This window comes from Pagrus major, chromosome 17, assembly GCF_040436345.1.
Source record: "Pagrus major chromosome 17, Pma_NU_1.0".
NCBI classification, from domain to species: domain Eukaryota; kingdom Metazoa; phylum Chordata; class Actinopteri; order Spariformes; family Sparidae; genus Pagrus; species Pagrus major.
The window spans coordinates 26664554-26688530 of NC_133231.1; the positions used below are offsets into that span (position 1 = coordinate 26664554).

The window sequence follows — 23977 nt, forward strand, 5'->3', positions numbered from 1 at the left end:
CCTCTAAACCAGCAGTGTCGGTCAAAGTGTTGCTGTCACATGTGCTCTGTTTGAGGAAGTGACACAGCAACCTCTTGTCAACTCTCACCTCACTTGGTGCAGACTGACCGGGACTTCCTCAGAAAGCTGTTGCTCTGAGCTGACTGAGCTAAACACACAGCAGGGGAGGTCACAGGTTTCCAGAAGGCCCTATCTGGCTGGTGACACACTGTGGCCTTTGATTATAAACAGCAATTTTGCAAGGTTCAGGAGTTTTATATATCCATGTGTCTGCAATACTGACCTTCACATTTGATGTTATGTTATGTGTCAAGCCTTCTTTGATCAACCTTAAAACACACACATTAAATGCATGAATCTGCTTTTTGCCGTTGAGTTAATGTGACCTTCAGTGATGTAAATCAAAATTCGGGAACTTTGAGATAACACCCCCTCTCAGTCCTCTAATTCTGTGAGAAATTAACACCTTTATCTTCGCCTCATTTGTTCCCTAAATGGGACATCCCTACCTCATCTCTTTCGATGTGAACGTTCTGATTTATGTGCAACAGGATGCTGTAAAAAGATTAGACACTATCACTAGTTTATGGGAAAGTGAGCCTGCATGGCTGCGATGATTAATGATGAAGATAACAGAACAGGTTTTACACCTCTTTGTTAGGGTCACTGCTAAAATGCTCCGAGTTACACGCTCGTGTGTTTGATATGCAAAAATACGCTGAAACGAACGAAAGGAAAGAATACAGGATCCTCTGATGAGGAGTTAAATCTCTTCTCCTCCTGACATTTTGGACAAAGGGAATAAATGGGTAAATGCAAAATGGCTCAGATAAATGTTCTGTTTATTTTCTGGTGGAGAATTATCCATATACAGTCAAGTACTGTGCGACCTTGGAGTTATTATCTCTTCACCACCATCCTCGGTGTGTTTAATATATCTACTGCACAAATAAGGAAAAGCATTGGAGAGACCAGTAGACTGCTTCCCTGCACACACAAATCATTCAACCAACTCATCGCAGACACGCAATAAAAATCCAAAAATTTGGCGAGATAAGAAAGCATATCTACTGATCCTATTCGTGGGAAAGAAAAAAAACATAACTAGCAGTAAACTTCACAATCTCATCAGGAACGTCCCTCAAGTCACATTAAAAAGCTCTGTTTGCTCAAATTAGCGTTTTTGCTGCAAACTCAACAGCTTTAACACTGAACACTATCAAGAGGGATGGCAATTCCCTAAAATGAAGCAATAAAAAAACCCTGTTTTAACAGGAAATCAGGCTAAAAATGGCTGCAACACTGGATGGCTCCCACTGAAGCCCCACAGTTTTTTTTTAATTTCCAATCTCAGGTTTGCAGCAAGCACGGTAGCTCAGTCCTCTGCTCGTCCATGCGTCCCCCCTGGACCCTCAGGAGCAGGGAGAAGAAGTCCTCGTCGTCCATGGGGCCGGGAGCCCTGCTGCGCTGGTCCTCCAGCCTGCCCTGGGCCTGTAGGAGAAAGTGGCAAAATGAATGCCTGAAATAATCAAATAAAGTCCCTCCACAATATGTTTTCTGCTGTAACTGCACACTGCCTTAATAGCTTGCTTACCTGTGTCGTGAGAATCATATTATACAGATCCTCTTTGGGGACAGGAACTGGTGCTTGAACTGGTGCAGGAACTGGTGCAGGCTTTTTCACAAAGGAGAGCTGCTTAATGCTGCCTCTGAAACTTCTGCCTTTTGGTTTTGGCGGTGACGAACCTTCGAGGGGCGCCCTCTGGTCATCCAGCCGGCGAGCTTGAGCGGTGGCCACCAGATCAAAAAACTCCTCCTTCTGCAGTGAAGTCATGGAGGAAAAGTAGACTGTGGAGAAAAGAAGAGAGAAGAGCTTTGATGGTCAGACGGCAGGAGAAATGAAATGGTCAGCGGTCAGAGAAAAGATGTGGGAAACTACACATGGCACGACTTGCAAAACATTCTTGAGTCACATAGGGGTACGGCTGGTTTCTTGTTGTTTCAGCTTGAACTGCATGAGTCAGCATCATTACATGGAAACAAATGAAACAGCTGCATCGGTTTCACTACGTAAAAACACAGAGTACAGCTTCTCAAAAGCGCCTCTCACCTCTGTTTGCCGGCTTGGTGGTGTTGGGCTCAGAGTGGCACCTCCTCCTCCTGACCCCATTCTCCAGCCTGAAGGAGCAGCGCTGGTCATTGAGCCGTCTCCCCTCCTGAAGGGTGAAGAGCAGCTCGTACAGGGCCTCCGGGAACTCAGGAGTTAACCGGTGAGCCTGCGAACACGCGGGTAGGTGGTGGAGAAAGAGCAAGAGAAGGAGGGAAGGAAAAGGTTTCTCAGTGAGTGGCACAGACTGTTTGTTGGCACAGCAAAAGAATTCACTCGACACCTACGTACTCCCACATGCTCCGTCACAAAATGATACCCACTGTTTTTCCATCGTGAGATTGTTTTTTCCTGTCGAGTAAATGGTGGCCGGTTGATAATGTCAAGAGTATTGCAAACAGAGAGCTAATCACAGGGGAAGTAAAATAAAAAAACAGTCCACAAACCTTTTTTGGATCCTCTTCTTCGCTGTTTGTCCCTTCAGGTTGTTGTTCAGAGGAATTCAACCTCTTTATGTCCACTTGAGGGTCATTTTCTGTTGCCTCTGTGTCCCTGGGCTTCTCAGCGTTTTCATTAATCCTCATCTCCTCACGTGTCTGCCCTTCACTCGTACTTTCGCCTCTGTTTTGTCCATCATTCACGTTCTCACTTTCCTCCGGTTTGTCATCCTCTTGTTTCTCCTCTTCGCTCACAACAACCTCCTCTGTCTGGCTTTCCTCTGCTGTGCTTTGTTGTTTTTCCTGGCTCTGATCTTCAAAACACATTTTAGTTGCTATACAGTCTTCAGTCTTGTTCTCTCCAGTGCGTTCCTCTTCCTTTTTCAGAGCCGACTCTCCGCTGTAGCTTTCAGCGATGACAACCGAACTGCTCGCGCCCCCTCTGTCAACGACACCCTCAGTTACGTCTCCCTCTTCGGTGATGACGAGAGGCTCCAGCAGCCCCCCCTCAGCCATTTCAACCTTGATCTCTGTGCAGTCCATTAATCTCGCTGTCGAACCCCTGACAGGAAGATACACAGAAACGGGGGTTAGGTCAAAGGTCTCAGGTCAAAAACTTTGAGGACCCCATCGTCGATACTCGAGAGAAAAATCTCTCAGCAAACATGACACGTAATAACTCTGAAGCTGCTTGGAAAACACACATGGAGACGTCTTTCGAGCGTGTCAAACCAGTTGAGCAGGTTCTAGTCTGCTGGCTACAGATGTTTCAGCTGAAAATCCAACTGTAAGTCATAATCCTGTCATCTGTACAACAACAAAAGGTGCTTGACAACATGACTGTCTTAGACATCACCTTCTCGTCGCTGTCTGATGATTCATATTGTAAAAATTTCCCAGAAGCGTCTCTGTAAATCTTTTTCAACGAACATATTCTCTTGTTTTGCGCCCCAAAGTTCACCTTGTGAGCCGAACATGTAAAATCAGTATTTTGATTCCTACCTTTGAACTTCGTGTCCTCAAATCATCATCTCTTGAAGTCACCACCGATGGAGCAAAGCATTTTTAGCTCGTCGCTCGTCTTGCCAATATCTTTGTGAAGACAAAAAAAAAAAGAAACTTGCTTGAAGAGTTTCACATACCGACGTGACAAGCTCTCGCCCTTTCTGTCTGCCTTGCTACCTTCTCTCTCTCGTCTCCTCTCTTCCTGTTCCTCTTACCACAGCCCACCCCTATTTATTTCGCCCACATCTGTCAAGTCTTTCTCTATTATGAAATACTACTGTTACAAGAGATACCCTACCCTGCATTTTATAGGTGTGCTCCCAAGCAAAGGTTTTCCATCATTTGAGATAAAAGACAAACCTTATAAGCTGTCAAAGCAGCTGTAAGCAGCTTTAAAACTGCTGCTCACTTGATGATGACAGGCTCGAAGTGCAACATGTTGAAACAGGCGCACAGTGCTTTCTGACACTGCTGTGGTTTTGGCACACATCCTGTTGACTCGCTTTGCTAAAACGAGAAGTGGAGTTAGACGAGTGAGAAAAAGCTGTCTGAGGGAGATTATAGTGTTAAACCTGAGACATTTAGGAAAAAGCTCATTTAATCTCAAAAGTCTCTGTCCATGCTTGTGACGAGGATTAGGAACTGTGGGATGACAAGGAGAGCCAATAATCTGCATTTTATTTTGTTAGATCTCGTGCCTTTGTTTAACACACACACACACACACACACACACACACACACACACACACACACACACACACACACACTTCTGCTTTCTGAAAAATGATGCAGGAGGGGGTTGCAGCTGTTTTTTGTCATTGTGGTCATGTTTAATCCAGCAGTGTTTACCTCCCCCCTCCTGCACAGAAAAGCATCGTCTATCCCATGTTGTGTTGTGTTGTGTTGTGTTGTGTTGTGTTGACATGGCTTGTACCTTTTCCTGCCAATCGCTAGGGGACCCGGTGCCTCGGCTCAGTGCTGTGCTGTGCTGTGTGTGAGTCTGTGAGCACAGTCGGGCAGCAGTCGTCGCCACTGTGCGTCGCTGGAGAAAAATGTTGCAGCAGCAGCCTCTGACGGGCAACGGGCCCTCCAATGGCCGGGGACTCGCCATGAGCGGCCACCCCGGGATGCACGCACTCAACTCGGCTCACCAAGCCTCCCAGCACCGGTCCGACGGAGGGGACTCGGGCCTCGAGGGCACAGAGAACGGACACGAAACCCGCAGAGATATTGGGGACATACTGCAGCAAATAATGACCATCACCGACCAAAGTCTGGACGAGGCACAAGCAAAGTTAGCGACAACTTTGATTTCTTTTATTGTATTTAATGTTTTTGACGCTGAAGCTGTGTTTTTTTTTCCTCCCTCCGACTCCGAAAGTTTCCTGAACTTCAGTCTATTGTTTAGGTTGTTTAGCAAAGCAGCTAACTAATTAGCTAACGTAAACAAAGTTGTTGTTTGTTGTTGTTGTTTTTAATCACCCGCTCATTTGCTGTAAACGCAGCCAGTGCTTGTTGTTTCTTTGCTGTCACTTACAAACACGCGTTTCTTTGAGCAGCGTTGGTCCGAAACGTAGCTAACGTTAGCCATTGTTGTTAGCATGCTAGGCTAACAAGGTGAGGCTACAATAGGTGGCTAACAGGTAGAGCTAACGCAAAACATCTACACAGCGGCTTCTTGAGCGTGTTAAGACTTAATTACATCGTAAATAATAATAAAAAAATACACCTGGACTTACTTTAGCTTTGATTCAGACAGCTTACCATTGAAGAGTAGCTCCTCCGTAGCTCGTTGCTAAGTCGGAAGCTAATGTTTGCTAACGTAGCCCCGGTGAAAGGTAGTCGAGTCATTTTAATTCGTGTTTTTGTTTTGGTTCGTTTGCATGTGGTCGCCCTCCCTCTCGTTGTTTACAGCTGGCTTCAAGTCGTGTTTTCTTGTGTCTGTGTGCAGGAAACATGCACTCAACTGTCACCGAATGAAACCTGCTTTATTCAGCGTCCTGTGTGAGATCAAGGAGAAAACTGGTAATGTTTATTTCCTAATGTTTTCATGTGTGTTGTTGTCTTGTGTTTGCCTCTTAATGTGAAACCCACCTGGCTGATTGTTTGTTTTGTTTGTTTTTTTGACGTGCACCGGATTCTTGGTTTATTGCAGCGTTATTAGACTGTGTTGACAGTGTGTCACCAGAAGCTAATAAAGTAAAAACAAGTGTACACACACACATACAATTAATTTGACTCAGGTTGTTATTAACTCAGTATGTTTACTTGTAATATGAAAAACAAATGTACAGGATGATTGCTAAAATGCTGTTTGGTATAAAAATAGACAGCAGCTGAACAAACAATGCCCACTGCAATACATGAATGGTTTGATAAATGTACAGTAAGAGCTGAGCACAGTCCAGCTCCTCGCCAGCAGATCGTGTTACAGAAGAATAAGATGGTGATGAGAAATGCTGCCGGATATTTTTATGTTGCGCTGTAAGAGATCGTTTCTTTCTTTTGGTTAAATCACTCATTTAAGACATGCGTCTAAAAACAGATATCCTCAAAGACGCAGTGCAAAGTTTCGCTCTAAGTCACATTGCGTTTCCCTGCACTGAGCCCTGCAAAAGGATGTTTTGACAGGGGTTATTAATAAATATCCCAGCAGAGTGACTACAAACTGTAAACATGAGAGTGATGCACAAAGCCAGGTGAAGTTTGTTTACTCTTTGGATGCACGATACGGATACTGATAACCGAGAATTACCTGCTTCTCATGGCTGTTATATTCCACAGCTATAATATGATTTTTCCGTGTTAAAACTTGATTAATTTATCTCTTCTCACTCAACCCCTGTAGCACATGTATTGCAAATTGATATGTATTCCCCCTGAAACTGCAAAAAACATCCAGACCTGCAACCAAATGTTTGGCTCTCTAGTCAACAATTGTAATATCTGTCAAAATAGTTGCATTGTGAGTTTTTATTTTTATCTGACCGTATCCTGCAGCCCTACTTAACACACAGTCTTCTGTTTGTATTACACACACAAACAGACAGTGACATTTATTTTATTGACAGGTCTGTCAATGAGGAACGCCCAGGAGGATGAACCTCAGGATCCTCAGCTGGTGCGACTGGACAACATGCTGCTGGCGGAGGGTGTAGCGGGGCCAGAGAAGGGCGGCGGGGCCGCTGCTGCTGTGTCTGCTGCCACCAGCTCGGGAGGGATGTCACCTGACAGCTCGCTCGAGCACTCCGACTACAAAAGCAAGTTGAGCCAGATTCGCAGTATCTACCACACTGAGCTGGAGAAGTATGAGCAGGTACCGTGTCGCAACAGGAGATGAGAGCTGACATTGCCTGTACACGCTTGCCTGCTCGCCAGAAGCGTAATCCATTGACATGTTAGGTCTAGAGTTCAGTCACATAACTTCTCTCTGTCGGGGGAATTCACTTCTTTCCTTATGTTGCTGATCAAAACACACCAGGTGTGAGCTCCGTATCTCTGTGTGAGAAGAGGCATCTTAAGATTATAAGAGCAACGCATAGTTCAGCCTACACTGAAGCCTGTTTGTGTGCTGTTATTCAAAACACATTTAAATCTGTTGTTGAATCCAATGTTTTAATGATACTAATCAGCAACATACGATACGCTTTCCCTGCAACATGAATTATACACTTATATTTGTTTGAATGGCCTGTTCAACCTGCTGCACATGCAATACTTAAAAAAAAGTTATGTAGAGCTAAAATTCTGAATGCTGAATTTGCCAGCGGGACATACCAGGTAATAAGACCTTTAGTAATTATGCTTATACATGAATAAACACGCTTACTGACAAGAACATATTATGCTTTCAGTTTCAGAATGTTTTATACTGACGTGATGAAAACGTCTTCTTGACAAAAACAGTTTAAATGTCACGTTGTAAAATTCAGACTTGGCTTTGCTAAATCGTAACAACCCAGTTTGAAATAATACGTCTAGCTCCATTGCTTTGCACATTTCCTTCCTTCACTGTCCGTCGTCTTATGCCTCTCCTCGCCAGGCATGCACTGAATTCACCACCCATGTGATGAACCTGCTCAGGGAGCAGTCGCGTACACGGCCCGTGACTCCGCGGGAGATCGAGCGCATGGTGGGGATCATCCACCGCAAGTTCAGCTCGATCCAGACCCAGCTGAAGCAGAGCACTTGTGAGGCGGTCATGATCCTGAGGTCCCGCTTCCTTGATGCCAGGTAGCCGTGCGTTTTTGTTGTCTGAAAGGAATTTTGTGACAAAATGTAATTACAAAAGTTGTTTATTTTCCAATACTTATTACCTGTTTCTGTTTCATCAGGCGCAAAAGACGCAACTTCAGCAAACAGGCCACAGAGGTCCTGAATGAGTATTTCTACTCCCACCTGTCCAACCCTTACCCAAGTGAAGAAGCCAAAGAGGAACTCGCCAAACAGTGTGGAATCACCATCTCTCAGGTAAACCACTGACTTTAACGAACAAGCGGCAATGCCTTTTTTTTTGGTGTTCTGACAACATCTAAGAAGGACTTTCAGTGTTTCTAAAGCTGTGTGTAATCGAGTTTTAGTGTCAGTAAACAAATAAAGAAACAGGTTAACTTAAGTTTGAAGACAAGCAGTCATTCAGGGCTGATCTTTTACTCTCTAAAATGTGTTGATTTCACGGTATTGTTTCGTTTCTTCTGCCAGGTCTCCAACTGGTTTGGCAACAAGAGAATCCGCTACAAGAAAAACATTGGCAAATTCCAAGAGGAGGCCAACCTTTATGCCATGAAGACAGCCTTGGGGGCGAGACAGGGAGACGATTCTCCGCACACTCCAAACTCTACAGGTACCAAAAGACAGTGAACGCTACAGTATGCAGCTGCTCGTCTGGAGGCAGTTAATTATACCGTCCGTTCCGCCTTTTCCTGCCTGAATTTGTCTCCGTCCCGGAACTTGTCAATCATACGACTGAGCTGTGCGCCTGAACACAATGTGTAACCCGAGGCTGTGGAAACTAACGTGTGTGGAGTCACACCTGTAACCCCGATTTTGTTGTGTGTTTTTGAACTGATCTGCAGCACAATTCTCTTTTGTAACTTGCCTACTCTGCAGCTGCTAGCCACATTTGTCCTGGCACAGAGTTAGGATTAGTTTGCTACTCACTTGGATTAGCTGGGGAGCTAATGTATGAATGCTAATGTGACAGCTGGGGCAGTAATGTGCTGTACACAGGGCTCAAATTCAAGCTCGACATAATGGAGAGTGATTTATATCATGTTTTTGAATGTTGCAGTTCTTTGTTCCCTTTAACATTCAGACTCTGTCACATTTAAAAGCAATTTAATTCACAGTATAGCATTATATTATAGCATTAATAGTATTTGACCTTAAACTGCTACAACAACAACCACATTTTGCATTGCATATTTTTATGTACGTGCTCAGTTTTCTCTCCTGTTTTTGTCTTTCTTTAGGGTCTGGGTCCTTCTCTCTGTCCGGGTCAGCAGACCTGTTCCTCGGGGTTCCACCAGTGAACGGCGAGCAGTCTGCTTACCAAATGGGCGTGCAGGTACTTGATGATAACACTTGTTTTACACAATTACGCTCAGATTTAAATGATATGACTGGTGTTATTGTTGACGCATCGCATGAAAGATCAAAACCAACAATGATTTCATCTTGTAAGACTCATATCCGCTGTGGCATAGAGCTCTGTTGTTGTCCACAAACTGTTGCACTGCGTGACATGTTTCTTCATACTGATAAGCACACACATGCACAGTAGTTTAGTTGAAGGCGATCACATATACACAATGTGTAATGATCGGGACAAATGCACTGTGTACTCCTGTTTGAGTAATGTTTGCTGAAAACTGTTTAGGCAATCACCTTTCCTGTGAAAAAGAAAGTAACAGAAAAAATATAGGAAATGACTTTGCTTGCATCTGCAAGAGATACATTGCAAACACAACACATCACAGTCAAAGACAGGACACATTGAAACACATTGATATAAATATAAAAGGAGCTGCATCAAAAAGAGCGACTGGTACTCTGTGTTTAAGAGTGAGTCAGAAAAGGAAAAATACAAAGTGCTGCGTGTTGAGGTAGCAGGAAAGTAAGAAGCTATATATTTGTGAACTATTTTTAAAGAATTATATGTTGAGTGGAAAACATTGTGGACTCGGAGCCAAAGAAAAGAAAGTTTTGAGAGACTGACTGTCGCATTGTTGGTGTTAGTCTTTTTGTGGATTACCTCAGATTTGACAAAACAAATCCAAACGTTGCGTATCAAATTTCTCAAACACATTTTAAACCTTTTGTAATTCATTTTTTACACTTGATCTGGGAGAGTAGCTACCCAGAATAAATTAAATCAGTGATAAAAATCTTGAGGTTGCGTAGAATAGTTGGCGTTAATGTGAAAACTGACACTATGACGATGCAGACACAAGTCACGTGTTGCCCTCTGACAGTCATTTTTCTTTCTCGACTTCTCAGGCTAACGGCAACTGGCACGGTCGACACTCTCCCCCGTCCGGCGCCTCGCCCCACAGCGACCACTCGGATAACTCTGACTGATGGCCCCGCCCCACCGGCACAGAACGACAGCGACGGAAAGTTTGATGATGGAAAAAGACAGAAAAGAATGACTTCACACTTCCCACTTGGCTGCAGTTGTTTTTGTACGTTGTTTGTTTGGTTTGACTATTTTAAATGTACACTGTTTTTATTATTTTTTCCTTTTCTTACTGCTCAGCGTTGGTCATCATTATGTTTGTATGATTAGCTGAGTGCACGGATGCTAGAGTGGAGATGTGTGTGTGTGTGTGTGTGTGTGTGTGTGTTGTGTGCATGCAGGTGTGGTTTTATTATCGGGGTTGTTGGGTTTGTTTTCCACTACTTTTGACATGTTACTGAGGTGTGTTTGTGGTCGGGAATGGGAGGGAAGGGGGGTTACAGCATTATCACGGTTTCTAGCACACTATATCATTATTATTATTAATATTATTGCTGTTTTATTATTAGTGCTACAACTATTTTCATTTTAACAGCTCAGAAAGAGAGAATGCATTTAGTGAATGAGAGGGCAATAGAGAAAAATCCAAAGATTTTGTGTGTTTGTTTCTCTGTTTTGTTTTGTTTGTTTTTCTTTTCTACCGGGCTTATGTGTCCCTGTAAGATGAATGAAGCGCGTCTGAGTCCACATTAATGGTTTGAATGAGTATATCAACAGTGCTGTCTTTTTTCTGTACAGTGAAACACCTGTATTCTCTCTACCTCTTTTACAATAAAGACTCTCTGTATTCACAACCAGATGGTGCTTTGTCCAGATTAATGTGAGTCAAGAGGTCAGAATGAGAAAACTCGGGGGGGTTGTATTAAAGGGTTGGTTCACAGAAATTACAAAAGACCCCCCAACTCCAGACAAACAGTGTTAATTTTGTTTGCCAGGTAGAGACACATTTGCCTTCCTTTCCCTTTGCCTTGCACTCTACAAAACATCAGGAGCTTCACAGCAAAAGAGCGTTGCAGCACTGAAGTAGATGGGAACTTGTTTTAAATTATACATGTTAAAAAACGAGCCACGTGATCCAAGTCTCTTGAAGCCCGGAGATCTCAAAATGATATGAAAAGATGTCATTTACAGCGACGATACGCAGTCGAGCTCATATGCACTTCGGACGACACTTTTAGCTCAGCACCTGCAGCGGAGATTTCAGCTTAAATTATGGTGTTTACGAATCAATTTGGGTTCACAGGGCTTCCGAAGACCTGGGTCAAGTCGGTCAAGTTTGTTTTTTTTCAGTTGTTCAAAACAAGTCCCCATCTACTTCTGCTCGGTTGTTTAGGAGAATGCTGCCACACCTTTCTGCTCTGAAGTTCCAGAAATGTTCTCTGGACGATAAAACTTCACCCAATTTAGTAGATAATGACTGAATTTCCATTTTTGGGTGAATTATTCCTTTAATCTCTGGTTCTCACAAAACTACATTTAGAAATATACAATGGCCCACTGACTCTGGATAATTCACAGGTGTCCTTGTAGAGGTGCCTCCAATGAAAACTGGACAGCATGTTAATGTCTCGTGTGTTTGTGCAAGGCTGTATCAACTGGGGGAGGAAAGTGGCTGAAAGGTGACTGAATATCATGTATTTGTATTGATATGGCAGTGATCAACAATGAACCGGAGCTCAAAGCGAATTTTCTTTTTTCACTTACCAGATGTCAAAGACTCCCTAAAAGCGACTGCAAACCATGCAGGGGCATGGCCAACAGCAGGCTCCGCAGGTTAAAAAAAAGTTGAAATCCCCTCCAAAAACCTGATGTCACTGTGTTAGAAAACAGATAATTTGTTCATTTGTATGTTTCTTTGCTGCATATGTTATGCACTGGAGCTGGACACATTTAATAATGCCACGTTTTACGCATGAGTAGGCTGCCCCTTTCCTCTTAATTAGCCAAAAGGTCAGGCTGAGATAGAGTGTTGGATGCGCCCCAGCTATAACACAATCAAGGCTGTTAATTAATCTACATCAGCGAACGACCCCTGAGAGACCTCGGGCTCCAGTTCAGGAACCACAAAATATGAGACGTGTGCGCCGTCGCTGTCACTCAGCTTTCCCACGGTCGCCAGGCAGCATCAAAGGATTTCCAGGAGCAAATGTCGAACAACTGTGGCGCTAAACGGCGCGCCAGCACGAGACAGCTGCCCAAATGGCACGCGTGGTCTATTGTGTGGTGGAGGCGTGAATGCGAAATGTTAATAACCCTCGTTACACCTTCACCCCGCGGGCCGACTGACAAATGTAAAGGCGCCAAGCGCGAATGGTGAAGTGTCGGCACTCGCCGTAAGTGAGCGCACAGGGGATAGAAGAAGGTGAAGGCTATGGTTTATCAATGTGGCACCAGAAGTTTCATCACGGACGAAAGGTGTCGCAGGTTTTGGTTCATTCATACACCTGCAAGACAGATGGGCAGGCGTGCCAACTCATTTACTCGCACCTCAAATGATGCACACAAATGGTTTATGCGCACTTGCTGACTTCACTGCGTCCAAGTCTCTTCATTTCCCAGTCCTGTAACATATCAGCCTTCAGATTTCACCAGGAATCTGCTATCTTATTTGAATATAATGGGGTGTAAAAGACAATAACTGTGCTACAACATCATCATACACTCAGAATTTAGTGTCGCATGAAATATCAGAGGAAAGTTTAAAATATTGTGATTATAAATGCTTTCAATTTGTTCTAATTTGTTGTTTATGTTGAGATTTGTGGCCTGACTTTGACTTGACTTTCTCCCACCTTTGTTTATTGTTTTAATAATGCAAAAACCAAAGCTCAAGTTCTCCAATAAATCATCAAAATGGCCGGCAATTTAGGAAACAATAAGGTGGGGTTAGATTTCATCCCAAAGAGAACAAATCTGAACTCTAAATTTAGATATTTTAAGATGAAATTTCTCATTTTATATTCTCCTCTACTTTTACGCATGGGTCTTTACGCGTGGCTCTTTACGCACGGGACTGTGCGTAAAATGTAACGTGTCACACGAGCGTTTTGTTTCTTGTTGCCTCGGCACGAGCTGATTTAGTTGCATGATGGTGACATTTAGGTTTTAGAGCAATATAATGTGATATAAGTCGAAATTAAAGTGTATACACTGTGAATACAAAACGATGGGGCTGTGTGGAGGGGGTGGGTGGATTCTGGAGGAGGTGGGGGGTAGGATTGTAAAATTTGACCGGGTGGTGGGAGGAGTCTGAGGGGCTGGTGGTCAGGAGGTAAAAGCTGTAGTCTGAGACCAGAATTTCATTACCTGATCTGCTGCAGACTGTGAAGGAACGTCTCTTCTGTGAACTCTGGAATAGGAAAAACACACTTTGGACCACTGGCTACAATGCAACTTTTACAGGAAACTGAGGATGGAACAGACGAAAGAAAGGTAAATATACTTTGTACCAGTTTTTATTATTATTTAGATTACAGACAAAAACTCGGTTAAATGATTGAAATTATAGTCTTGATTTAGAGAAAAGTCTCAGAAAACGTTGACCAGCAAGTTGGGAAGAAATCAAGTTAAGTTAAGTGATTTTTGGTCATCCCTTAAACTTTTGTTTTTTTCTTCTCTTTTAGTTCATAAAATCTCAGGTGGAGAAACGTCGAAGGGAGAGGATGAACCGCAGTCTGGAGCGTCTGCGGACCATGTTGCTTCAGGAGCCACAACAACTGGTAAAAAAAAAAGACAAAAAACCTTTGAGTGACCTTCATGTGTGCAATCTACAGTATGAATTTTGGAAAAAATGACAATTTGGTTTTTATCTTATTGTTGCTTTGCAAAGAAATCCACAGATTTGAACATTTGCATGCGTGGAGAAAGATATATTTTAAAAGAAATATAATGTATTGTTCCTCTTAATGAAGCCAGTGGACGCCTAATGTAACTCATACTGATGTTTTCCTCCAGGGTGGGACTCAGCGCAGAGTGGAGAAAGCTGAGATACTCGAGCACACAGTCCTCTACCTCCAGAAAATTGCCAAAGGAGACAAAGCAGAAGCTGGAGGTGGTGATGGCGGCGGAGGCCAGAAACAGTCCTTCCAAGACGGCATCTCCACCTGCCTGCAGAGAGCCGCTCACTTCCTGGGGCCTGAGGGGAAAGGCCTGTGGCTCGGAGCAGCACTGGACGCGTCTTTTGCTGCTCGCTTTTCCCGCTCAGACTCTGACTCCGCAGGCGTCCAAAGGAGACCTGACGAAGCTCTGTCCTCCTCCAGCTCCCTGCCACACACAAAATCCATTCTTCAGATGCTGAGGCAGAAATCCAAACACAGAAGAGAATCCAGCGTGAGGAGTTTGGTTCATCCGTATGAAATTCCAGCTCAGCAGGAGTTTCAGAGAACTCCCCAACAGGCTCAGAGACAAAGTCAGCGAGCGAGCAAGCAGAGCCCGTCTCAGATCTGCCCGGTCAGCCAGAGTTTGTGGAGGCCCTGGCACTGATCACCAGCAGTCACCTGTGAAATCTGAACTTTTAATGACTTAAAATGATTCATATAACAACTGTAGTGTTCGTGAAAGAACATTTGCATTGTAACCCTGCAAACAACGACCTCTGGTCCTCTGATAACTCATCACAGTGTTTGCTGTTCAACCTCAAAGCCTGTAAATAATGTAAATATCATCTGTACATGTGCTGTATGTGTGATAGGGTTGACTCACTACTCTTGTTTTGAATGAGCGCAGTCAGTGGGTCAGCCACTCATTCCGCCGACAGGCACAGAGACTCTCCCCCGACGCGAGCTGGATCATGTGGCCGGGGCCGAGCTGTCCGGCTGGGTCTGCTGCTGTGCTGGAGAGCGAGTTTAGAGGTGAGTATCATGGAGCTGAAGAGTTTCTGCTAAAAACCCTCCGCAACATCTGCTGACATGATTCAGGAGTGTGATTCTGAAGTTGGTAATGACTGAGTGTCCATCCGTCACGTTTCCAGGTGTGGGACCTCAGGGTTCGAGGCTGGGAGAGCCCCGTGCGGCCCCTCACATTCACCTGTGTGCCATGATGTCTGCTGGCATTAGGACATCCTGTATTCTCTTCTTATTTTATAAATCTTGTCTATTTTGCACACTAATTTATTCTGACTGTCTCCCTGTGGCGAGCAGCCTTCCTTTTTTATACAAAAATAAAAACAATTTTTACAATGAAAACGCACCGTGTCAGTGATTTCTATTTATTTGTTTCGATACAAACAAGGCTTTTGTTTGCACTGACAGCTCTTTTAGGGTTTGAGGCGGAGGTGTGAAGCATGGCTTCCTGCAGAGCGACATCCTCCAGGTGTGAAGTCTGGCCATGAGGTGACAGAGATCAGCAGCAGCTCTCACTTCAAAGACATCAAAGATGACTGCTCACACTCTGTTCGCTCAGTTTGGATCGCTTTTTGGATACATGAAAAAAATAATATAGCTTGGAGACGTTTTTGCGATAATATTTACAATAAACAGTGCAGACAGAACACATTAACGCATCAAATCATATAAAAAATCTTGATTTAGTTGCAGCGAACAGCCCTGACACATCTGCTTATGCATCTGTTCTGCTCTTAAAGACGTCTGGTCAAACTTGTTCTGATCCTCAAAATACAGTTCTTTGTCAAATCACATAATTCCGCCATACAACACATTGGCTGTGTAACCGCAGAGTCCCTGTCAAACTTGGGCACAGGATGCTGCAGCACAACATTCCCAACATGGAGAACTTTATCCAGCAGTCTAAAACTACACTACACAAAATATCTTGGCTGTCGCACTGTAAACCTGACAGAATGATTTTAAAACACTAAGCTCATGTCCACGTTTGTTTTCATTGTAGTTAGTATTCATCCTCTCACCTACACCCCCCTCAGCTGCTCACAGGACCTGCGTTTTGTGCGCGTGTCCGGTGTCACCTCACAGGAAGCAAAAACGTGTCTTAACACCTCCTGCAGCCCTTTGAAGCCCGGTCACACTCAGAGGACATTTGTCCTTCACATGTCATCATGGCTGTCTGATTATTATACTTGTTAGTATGCATTTTTCTTTTTTGTGAAAAAGTTTAATTGTTTGAAACAGACATTTTGTTAAGCCAGTAAGGGATCAGATGAATGTCCAGCTAGTTATCAACACACAGAAGACAACAAAATGCCAAGAGTTGGCTGCAAGAGTCATTTACCACTGCTGTATATTAGATGATAGTCTGGCCTGTCATCAGGACCTGCAGTTCAATCAACTACAGTAATTATGAAAAATCAGACACAGACACCTTTATTTTTGGAAGAAACTGAACACAATACTATTATTAAAATGTAAAGGTAACACTTCATAATAACCATATTCAACAAATAACTAAATATAGTTAATCGACGTCAGTTAATAGTATTTGGACTGGTAACAAACAATGAAATGTTTATTGTTTATGTTGCATTTATTAAACAATAGTAAAGGTCTGTAAACATCAACTCCAAATGTAAAATGGCCAAATATTGTTCATAGATAAACTACATATTATTTATTAACCATTTAAAAACTAGTATAAACATCAGTTGCAACTAAAGTTTGACCAACCATACATTTGACCATTTACTGTGGTTACCAGTTATCTCACATGAGAAGCGGACATGATGTGAGGCAGCATGAAAGACACAGTTCTGGCTCTTTCTCATGGGAAAAGGGAGACTGAAGCGTCCATTTGCACCTTTATTACCTGTTAGAATTAGAGCACCATTAAAGGAAGTGTGTGTGGAGGACTGTGGGCCTTCAGGTTCCCACAAACACACACGGGATCTTCAAATGCAAATTACGCACCACGCTTACCCCGTAATTTGGATTATTTTCAGGCGTTGAGCTCATTGGGACTGTGAGTTTGCTTCAGTTTTAATGAGGAGCACTGACTTTGAAACTTAAATTGTGACCCTACGTGAATATATCAGAAAATGTTGGCTTTCATGGTCGTCTTCTATTAACTTTCTTATCTAAGCTTTCTCAGGGATATTGAGGATATTTCATCATGTCTTTCGAAATGAAGGCATAGACGCGTGCCAAAGGCTGAGGGGCTCTCCAACAATATATAAACAACATGTTTATGACTCAGCTGAATTAATGTTTTTCTGTGTGTCTGATGAAGAACTGACGAACAAGAGCTCCTCTGTATTAAAATACATATAATAAAGGAAAATACTTGAAGTCTGTTACAGCTTGAGTTGTGTAATGATTTCAGTCAGTTGTTAAGCGTTTTCTGACTGTCGAGAGCTTGAATCAGGTGTGAAGTGGTCGTGTGCTCCTGGAGCTGCAGCACGTGTCTGTCTCTACTGTTTAGTTAATATCAGAGTCATATAACAAAGAGGAGAGGTTCGTTCCCGCAGTCAATGTGTAGAATAAATGTAAGATAGTAATCATTAACTGAAAATTATAGTTAATCTCTGAATTCAGCAGGATGTGGTCATAAGAGCAGAGCGCCTAAAATAGGTGTTTTCTCTCTAATATCTAGACTAACAAAGCTCTGAGCGAAACTACTGACAGAGGCAGCGGTGGAAAAACACACAGGGCTGTAAGAAGTTTATGAAACCATTTAGCTTGTGACCTTTAAAACTGGATGGGGCTCTTGTTGTTGTCAGCATTTCCATAAAAGAGCGGTTTTCCCTCCATTATACAGTTTAATTTTATGTAACCCAAAAAGGCTCTGAAAGATAAATATTGTTTACCCAAGAAAAGAAAAGTTTAAAGTGTTATTATATTGTGGGGAGAATGAGGCAAATGGTCAGGTGTTCTCCTAACCAGATTATAGTGTATCGTATAAATAAGTGGCCTTTCGTCAATGCACATTTGGCGTCTGGCACAACAACATGCAGCCAGACAAATGATGAGTAAGTGAGACAGTGGGAGAATGTCCCCCAGCTCGTTCTCATCCTGGGAACGTGGAGCAGGAGGCTCCATCCTCAATTTATTACGTGTTAAAACCGATACTTCATTTATAAAGTGTGCTTGGAGGAGAGGTGGCTCTCAGGTTCCCACAGACACACGTCGAACTCAAAATAATTGTTACAGAGTTTGACAAGAGCACTGATACTAAATCTGTTAATTGGACGAGCCGCGCGTAAAAGTGTAGACTTTACGCGTAAAGCTGGAGCCTGTACGCGCACCCTTGAGAACGACAGTGTCCGCTGAGAAATTGTAAAGTGCTACTTGAAAATCGGCGGTAAAAGAGGGTTCTTGGTAGACCAGTTGATTCAGTTTTGTTTACTGAGTGTGCGAGACTGTCAACACAGACAAACCATTAGTAATTTTGGTGATTGTGAGAGTAGCTCCTTCAGCTCTCTCTCATGGGAAAATTGCGCAGGGAGCTCCATTCACACTTTATTACCTGTTAGAATCGATACATCATCACAAAGAGGGGTTGGGGGAGAAGTTTGGGGGAGAGGTGGCTCTCGGGTTCCCACGCGTTGCTTCTACGAATGTCGTCATGAAACGTGCCGCCATTTGATCTCTTGATTTCACAGGTATTTGTCATTTTACGCGCGACACAGCTGCCATTTTCAGCAGACTTTGACGATTGTTTGTAGATTTGAAAACCCATTTTGCATAAAATAACATATATTCAACTTCAGATTTTTTTTTTTTACTGTTTTGTTTTGTTTTACACCCAAGAGACAACAATTTACAGATCTAAGCATAAAATTGTGGGTTTTTACGCACGCGTAAAAGTTTCCTTTTATGCAGATTTTACAGAATTTATGAGAATCTTACACAACAGTGAGTCGCTGAGCGAACGCTCACTCAAAATGTTTTCGATCCCATCTGATTTCTCGGCTCCAGACTCCTTTTCTTCAGGCAGTCTCTGCCCCAGGACATGTCTCGTGTCGCCGTCCATAATAATGAGGTGAGAAGTCACCCACAGTCATTTGTCTGAGCGTCACGCTGTTCTGGCGGATGTTTGTTCTTTTCTCTTCCATGTGTAAATTAAGCGTCACACGAGCCAGTTACACCTTTGAAAGGCGCGTGCCGCTTACACTCAGCTCGGCAGCTGCACGTGCCATGTTGGTGAAGGGTCTTTAGGCACGTCGTTCTTTCTGCATTGATCGTTTTGTCACAATGAGTGAAAAACAGGTAACTAAGAAAAATCTAAAGAAGGAAATGAACAAATAATACATAAAACAGTAAAACATTTTCTGTGATATTTTTTAAATTTTACTTAAACAGGATTTTGAAGGACTTTTACTTTGATAGAGTAAGGTTTTACATTGATTTTACATAGATACTTAAAAGTTCTCAGTTCTTCATACACTGCAAAGCGGACAGGTTACATAAGAAATGTTCACGAAGACAAAGTGTTATAAGGTCGCTGGAACACTGAGGCAAATGGTCACGTGTTCTCCAAGCCAAGTGCCAATAAATACATATAAATAAGTGGCGTTACGTCACTGCACATTTGGCGTCTGACACAACAACATGCAGTCAGACAAATGTTTAGTAAGTGAGACAGTGGGAGAATGTCCCCGAGCTCTTTCTCATCCTGGGAACGTGGAGCAGGAGGCTCCATCCTCAATTTATTACCTGTTAAAACCGATACTTCATTATAAAGTGTGCTTGGAGGAGAGGTGGCTCTCAGGTTCCCACAGACACACGTGGAACTCAAATTAAGAGTTACAAAGTGTGACAAGAGTCAAACAACGTTTTGTTTCAGTGCTGTAATTAAACAAGTTCATTGGAAGAGCCGCGCGTAAAAGAACAGACTTCAAGCGTAAAGTCTCCAAGTCTTTACATGCGCCGCGGTTGTCCCTTAAGAACAACAGTATGGTTAAACAAAATGTAATGTGCTACTAGATTTTGTAGATTGTCCGATAACAGATGACACAACGACTTGATTCAGTTATGTTTAGTGTGGGAGACCTAGCAAACCATTAGTAATTTTGGTAAATGTGGGGGATGCTCACTCAATTCTCTCTCATGGGAAAAGTGCGCAGGCGAACTCAATTCGCATTTTATTACCTGTTAAAACTGATACTTCAAGTATAAAGTGTGCTTGGAGGAAACGTGGCTCTCAGGTTCCCACACACACACGTGGAACTTTAGATATTTATTACAGTTTGTGCCATGAGTCAAAAAAAATGTTTTTCCGTTTCAATTCGATCCTGTAAGTGAACACAGTTATCAGAAGAGCCGCGCGTAAAAGGTTAGATTTAACGCGCACTGCGTCCATCCCTTGAGAACTACAGTGTCATTTGAGAAAATGATAGAAGAGATTTTTGGTAGATTATCCGACCACGACTTGATTCAGTTTTGTTTACTGAGTGTGAGAGACTGTCAACACCAACAAACCTACAGTAATATTAGTAATTGTGAGAGTAGCTCCTTCAGCTCTCTCTCATGGGAAAAGTGCGCAGGGACCTACACTGACCCTTTATTACCTGTTAGAATCGATACATCAATACAAAGAGGGTTTGGGGGAGAAGGGTCTTTCGGGTTCCCACGCGTTGCTTCTCGGGATGTCATCTTGAAATGTGCCGCCATTTGATCTCATGATTTCACAGGTATTTGTCATTTTACGCGCGACATATAGATGCTACTTTCAGCGGACTTTGCTGATTGTTTGTGTTCAAGAAACATAATTTTGATAAATTAAGATATATTCAGCTTTATTCTGTAGTATTTGACTCTTTAGTTTCTTTTTACAGCCAAGAGACAACACTAACAGAGAGTTGCGCATTAAAAGTAGATTTTACGCACGCCGTAAAAGTTTGTTTTTACAGATTTTATAGAATCTATGGAAAGCATTAATCATCAGTGAGCCCCCGAAGTGAACGCTCACTCAAAATGTTTTCGATCCCATCTGATTTCTCGGCTCCAGACTCCTGTGTTTTTTTCTGGCAGTTTCTGCCTGAGGACATGTCTCGTGTCGACATCCATAATAATGAAGTGAGAAGTCACCCACAGTCGTTTGTCTGAGCTTCACGCTGTTTTGGCGGATGTTTCTTGCTTTCTCTTACACATGCAAATAAGCGTCACACGAGCCGGTGACACTTTCACAGGCGCGTGCCGCTAACACTCGGCTGGGCAGCTGCACGTGGCCGCAGATAAGTTAAGGTTTTTTAGTTGGGTACTTCAGTATGCATCAATCTTCTTGTCCAAATGTTTTGAAGACAGGTCATTTAAAAAAGCTTATGTAGAAAATAATAAAATGTTTCTTATGTCATATTAATGTTCTAACAACAACAATCTGCCCCTTTGCACTGATATGGCCAACTCTAAACTTTGGTGGTTGGTTCTCAAACTGCAGGAAAAAAGAGTCACAACAAAGTAGACATTCACATGTAATTCAAATGTAATAATAATGTCTGGTTCACATGTAATTGAATATTTTAAAAACATTAACGAGTTCGTAAAAGTGAGTTTTGCAACTCAAGCATGGAAACAAAGCTGGAGTAAAATCAAGTCAGTGGTGGGTGGAGCCTGAAGTTACGCCCACCTACAGCTTAAAAGCCCTCACTGAAGGCTGAGGGGCCACATTCAGCTTCGACTGAAGGACCGGCAGGCACCGCTGGGTTGTTCTTGGAATACAATCATGAAATTTCTTCAGGATTCAGAGGACGCAAAGGCCAAAAGAAAGGTACTTGGATCATTCATGCTTTCATGGAATATTACAGAGTATTATGTAGCACTGTTATATCTGTATGGTGATGCACATAGCTCAGTGTGGAACATTTATTAATTTTGTTTTCTCGTTTCTGTCTCGTAGAGTCTCAAACCTCAGGTGGAGAGACGTCGAAGAGAGAGAATGAACCGCAGCCTGGAGAGCCTCAAGACTCTTTTGCTGCAGCAACAGGTAAAGACCACATTACACAGGTGGTCTGTTCACCCTCCACGATTAAAGATTTTTTAATAGGGACTGATGGCCTGAGAATGTTTATTAACTCTACTTGTCTTTTCCTCTGTTTCTTTCCTAGGAAGCGACTCAGCGCAGAGTGGAGAAAGCTGAGATCCTCGAGCACACAGTCCTCTTCCTCCAGAACACCGCTGCAGGAGACAAGGCGAGAGCTGATGCTGGCGGTGGAGGCCAGAAACAGTCCTTCCAAGACGGTTTCTCCACCTGCCTGCAGAGAGCCGCTCACTTCCTGGGACCTGAGGGGAAAGGCCTGTGGCTCGGAGCAGCACTGGACGCGTCTTTTGCTGCTCGCTTTTCTCGCTCAGACTCTGAATCTGCAGGCGTCCAAATGAGAACTGATGAAGCTCGGTCCTCCTCCAGCTCCCTGCTTCTCAAGAAGTTCTCCAGGTCCATTCTTCAAGTGCTGATACACAGATCTGGTCGAAGACTTTGCACGCCTGTGGCCAGTAGTGTTCAGACCCACGGAGACTCGACTCGTTATCCCACAACTCCCCAGCAGCCCCACAGAGAGGCGAGTCGAGCGAGTAAACAGAGTCCGCCACAGAGTCAACCGCTCAGCCAGTCACTGTGGAGGCCCTGGCCCTGATCACCGCGCAGTGACTCAAAAACTGAACTTTTATTGATTCTAACACGCTGACTGATATTAAAACAACACTGTGTGTTGTTCATTTGATTTTCTACGAGGACATTTTCAGTTCAATGTATTAAACACGGGCCTCCTGTTTTCTGTAAAGTCTGATAAATGTGTAGAGACTGTAAATTTATAATGATCACACGATCAAGTGCTGCTACAGCCTTTACAGGCCAACCCGTGTTGATTGCGTCACTAATGATGTATTTTTGCACCTTAATTTATTTTGTCATTTGTAAATAAACAAAAGGAAAAATCACTAAATGATTCATGTGTTCATTGATTGTTTGCTGGCACGTGTCTTCGGATGCAGACGTGTGGACTGCTGTCACGTCAGTGAGGATGAAAGGCACCATGCGGTGACGTTTCACACAATGGAACAAGTTTAATCCTCTCCTCTAAATACTATAACATACACCCAGTCAACAAATACATACTGACATTTATACGCAATTAGCCCTTTATTATTACAAGCATTGTAGATTATCAACTTTAAATCATAAGAATATTTATATGTAAGATATTATAGTTACATTTGAACAACGGAAATAAAGTTGATACGGAGTTGATTCTGTGCGTAAAATGTGCCAATCCCGTGCGTAATGTGTGCTGTGACATCGACATTGAATGACGTAATGTTTTACTCGTTTAAAGGAAGATTTAAAGGGAAAGAAGTCGCTAAAAGTTACCATCCATCCATAAACAGTGGGGTATTTTGGCGTGCGTAAAACGGGTCTATAGCCACATGTAAGAATTAGTTTAAATACCCAAAAACTAAACTTAAAATGACAGTTTTGACCTTCTCACGCTGCAGCTTTTCTGATCATGTCATCGCCCAAGTGAACAGTTGTTCAAACCGCACAGTTCGTTCAGTTTGTCGCTCATTTGCATCTCAAACGTCGTCGAACGCGCGTGAGAACGCGGGAAGTGTCTCCTCTCAGTGCCACCTTTCAAATGATCTATCAGTTTTAACAGGTAATAAAGCTGTAAATGCAGCGTCATTTCCCCTTTTCCCACGAGAAAAAGTCTGAACCAAGGCCAGAAAACGCTGGAATGACAGCTGGATTCTTTTTTTTTAAATCGCTTTGTTACTTAAATGAAAATATATTGAAAATATTGAAAAACATTTTTGTGATGAGATTACTTTCGTTACTGAAAAGCTAAAAGGAGTTTCTCTTTCCACCAACTTTGTTGCTAAAAAACTGTGAGTTGTTCTTGAAGGACATTTTAAATGTGCTAAATGCCACAAAACACATTGATCCACATGGCGCGTGGCTGAAACAACACCCACCCGCGCCAGGTTTGCACGATCAATCAGTTGGCGTGAATAAACCTCGATATACACTCAAAAACACAATTTGTCCAAAACAGTGACTTTAAGTGACATGTAC

General features: G+C 42.9%; 4 protein-coding genes across 4 annotated transcripts; 3 read left to right on the forward strand and 1 right to left on the reverse strand.

Moving 5' to 3' along the window:
- Positions 1-825: 825 nt before the first annotated feature.
- Positions 826-5389, reverse strand: gpsm3 (G protein signaling modulator 3). The gene is made up of 6 exons (XM_073485158.1): positions 5289-5389; positions 3547-3636; positions 2554-3106; positions 2111-2276; positions 1595-1848; positions 826-1491 (listed from the first exon to the last, which is right to left on the reverse strand). Exons 3-6 carry the CDS (start codon positions 3085-3087, stop codon positions 1351-1353), a joined length of 1095 nt encoding a protein of 364 aa, XP_073341259.1. The 5' UTR covers positions 3088-3106; positions 3547-3636; positions 5289-5389; the 3' UTR covers positions 826-1350.
- Positions 4482-10863, forward strand: pbx2 (pre-B-cell leukemia homeobox 2). The gene is made up of 8 exons (XM_073485157.1): positions 4482-4843; positions 5501-5574; positions 6621-6865; positions 7592-7782; positions 7884-8019; positions 8251-8392; positions 9021-9115; positions 10048-10863. The coding sequence occupies exons 1-8, from the start codon at positions 4602-4604 to the stop codon at positions 10126-10128; spliced, it is 1206 nt and encodes a 401-aa protein (XP_073341258.1). The 5' UTR covers positions 4482-4601; the 3' UTR covers positions 10129-10863.
- A 2590-nt stretch (positions 10864-13453) lies between these two features.
- On the forward strand, positions 13454-14548 carry LOC141011517 (uncharacterized). The gene is made up of 3 exons (XM_073484679.1): positions 13454-13498; positions 13690-13785; positions 14021-14548. Exons 1-3 carry the CDS (start codon positions 13454-13456, stop codon positions 14546-14548), a joined length of 669 nt encoding a protein of 222 aa, XP_073340780.1.
- Positions 14549-21634: 7086 nt separating this feature from the next.
- LOC141011456 (uncharacterized) lies at positions 21635-22636 on the forward strand. Its single transcript, XM_073484617.1, has 3 exons — positions 21635-21679; positions 21809-21895; positions 22017-22636. Exons 1-3 carry the CDS (start codon positions 21635-21637, stop codon positions 22539-22541), a joined length of 657 nt encoding a protein of 218 aa, XP_073340718.1. The 3' UTR covers positions 22542-22636.
- Positions 22637-23977: the final 1341 nt, after the last annotated feature.

Bases quoted from the DNA above. Each gene is read 5' to 3' on its own strand.
- LOC141011456 (XM_073484617.1), top strand. From the start codon at position 21,635: ATGAAATTTCTTCAGGATTCAGAGGACGCAAAGGCCAAAAGAAAG. The intron at 21,680-21,808 runs GTACTTGGATCA...TCTGTCTCGTAG, and splicing joins ACGCAAAGGCCAAAAGAAAG to AGTCTCAAACCTCAGGTGGA. The intron at 21,896-22,016 runs GTAAAGACCACA...TTTCTTTCCTAG, and splicing joins CTCTTTTGCTGCAGCAACAG to GAAGCGACTCAGCGCAGAGT.
- LOC141011517 (XM_073484679.1), top strand. From the start codon at position 13,454: ATGCAACTTTTACAGGAAACTGAGGATGGAACAGACGAAAGAAAG. The intron at 13,499-13,689 runs GTAAATATACTT...CTTCTCTTTTAG, and splicing joins ATGGAACAGACGAAAGAAAG to TTCATAAAATCTCAGGTGGA. The intron at 13,786-14,020 runs GTAAAAAAAAAA...GTTTTCCTCCAG, and splicing joins TTCAGGAGCCACAACAACTG to GGTGGGACTCAGCGCAGAGT.
- pbx2 (XM_073485157.1), top strand. From the start codon at position 4,602: ATGTTGCAGCAGCAGCCTCTGACGGGCAACGGGCCCTCCAATGGCCGG. The intron at 4,844-5,500 runs GTTAGCGACAAC...GTCTGTGTGCAG, and splicing joins CTGGACGAGGCACAAGCAAA to GAAACATGCACTCAACTGTC. The intron at 8,020-8,250 runs GTAAACCACTGA...TTCTTCTGCCAG, and splicing joins GTGGAATCACCATCTCTCAG to GTCTCCAACTGGTTTGGCAA.
- gpsm3 (XM_073485158.1), bottom strand. From the start codon at position 3,087: ATGGACTGCACAGAGATCAAGGTTGAAATGGCTGAGGGGGGGCTGCTG. The intron at 1,849-2,110 runs GTGAGAGGCGCT...TTTTCTCCACAG, and splicing joins CACCAAGCCGGCAAACAGAG to TCTACTTTTCCTCCATGACT. The intron at 1,492-1,594 runs GTAAGCAAGCTA...TTTCTCCTACAG, and splicing joins ATATGATTCTCACGACACAG to GCCCAGGGCAGGCTGGAGGA.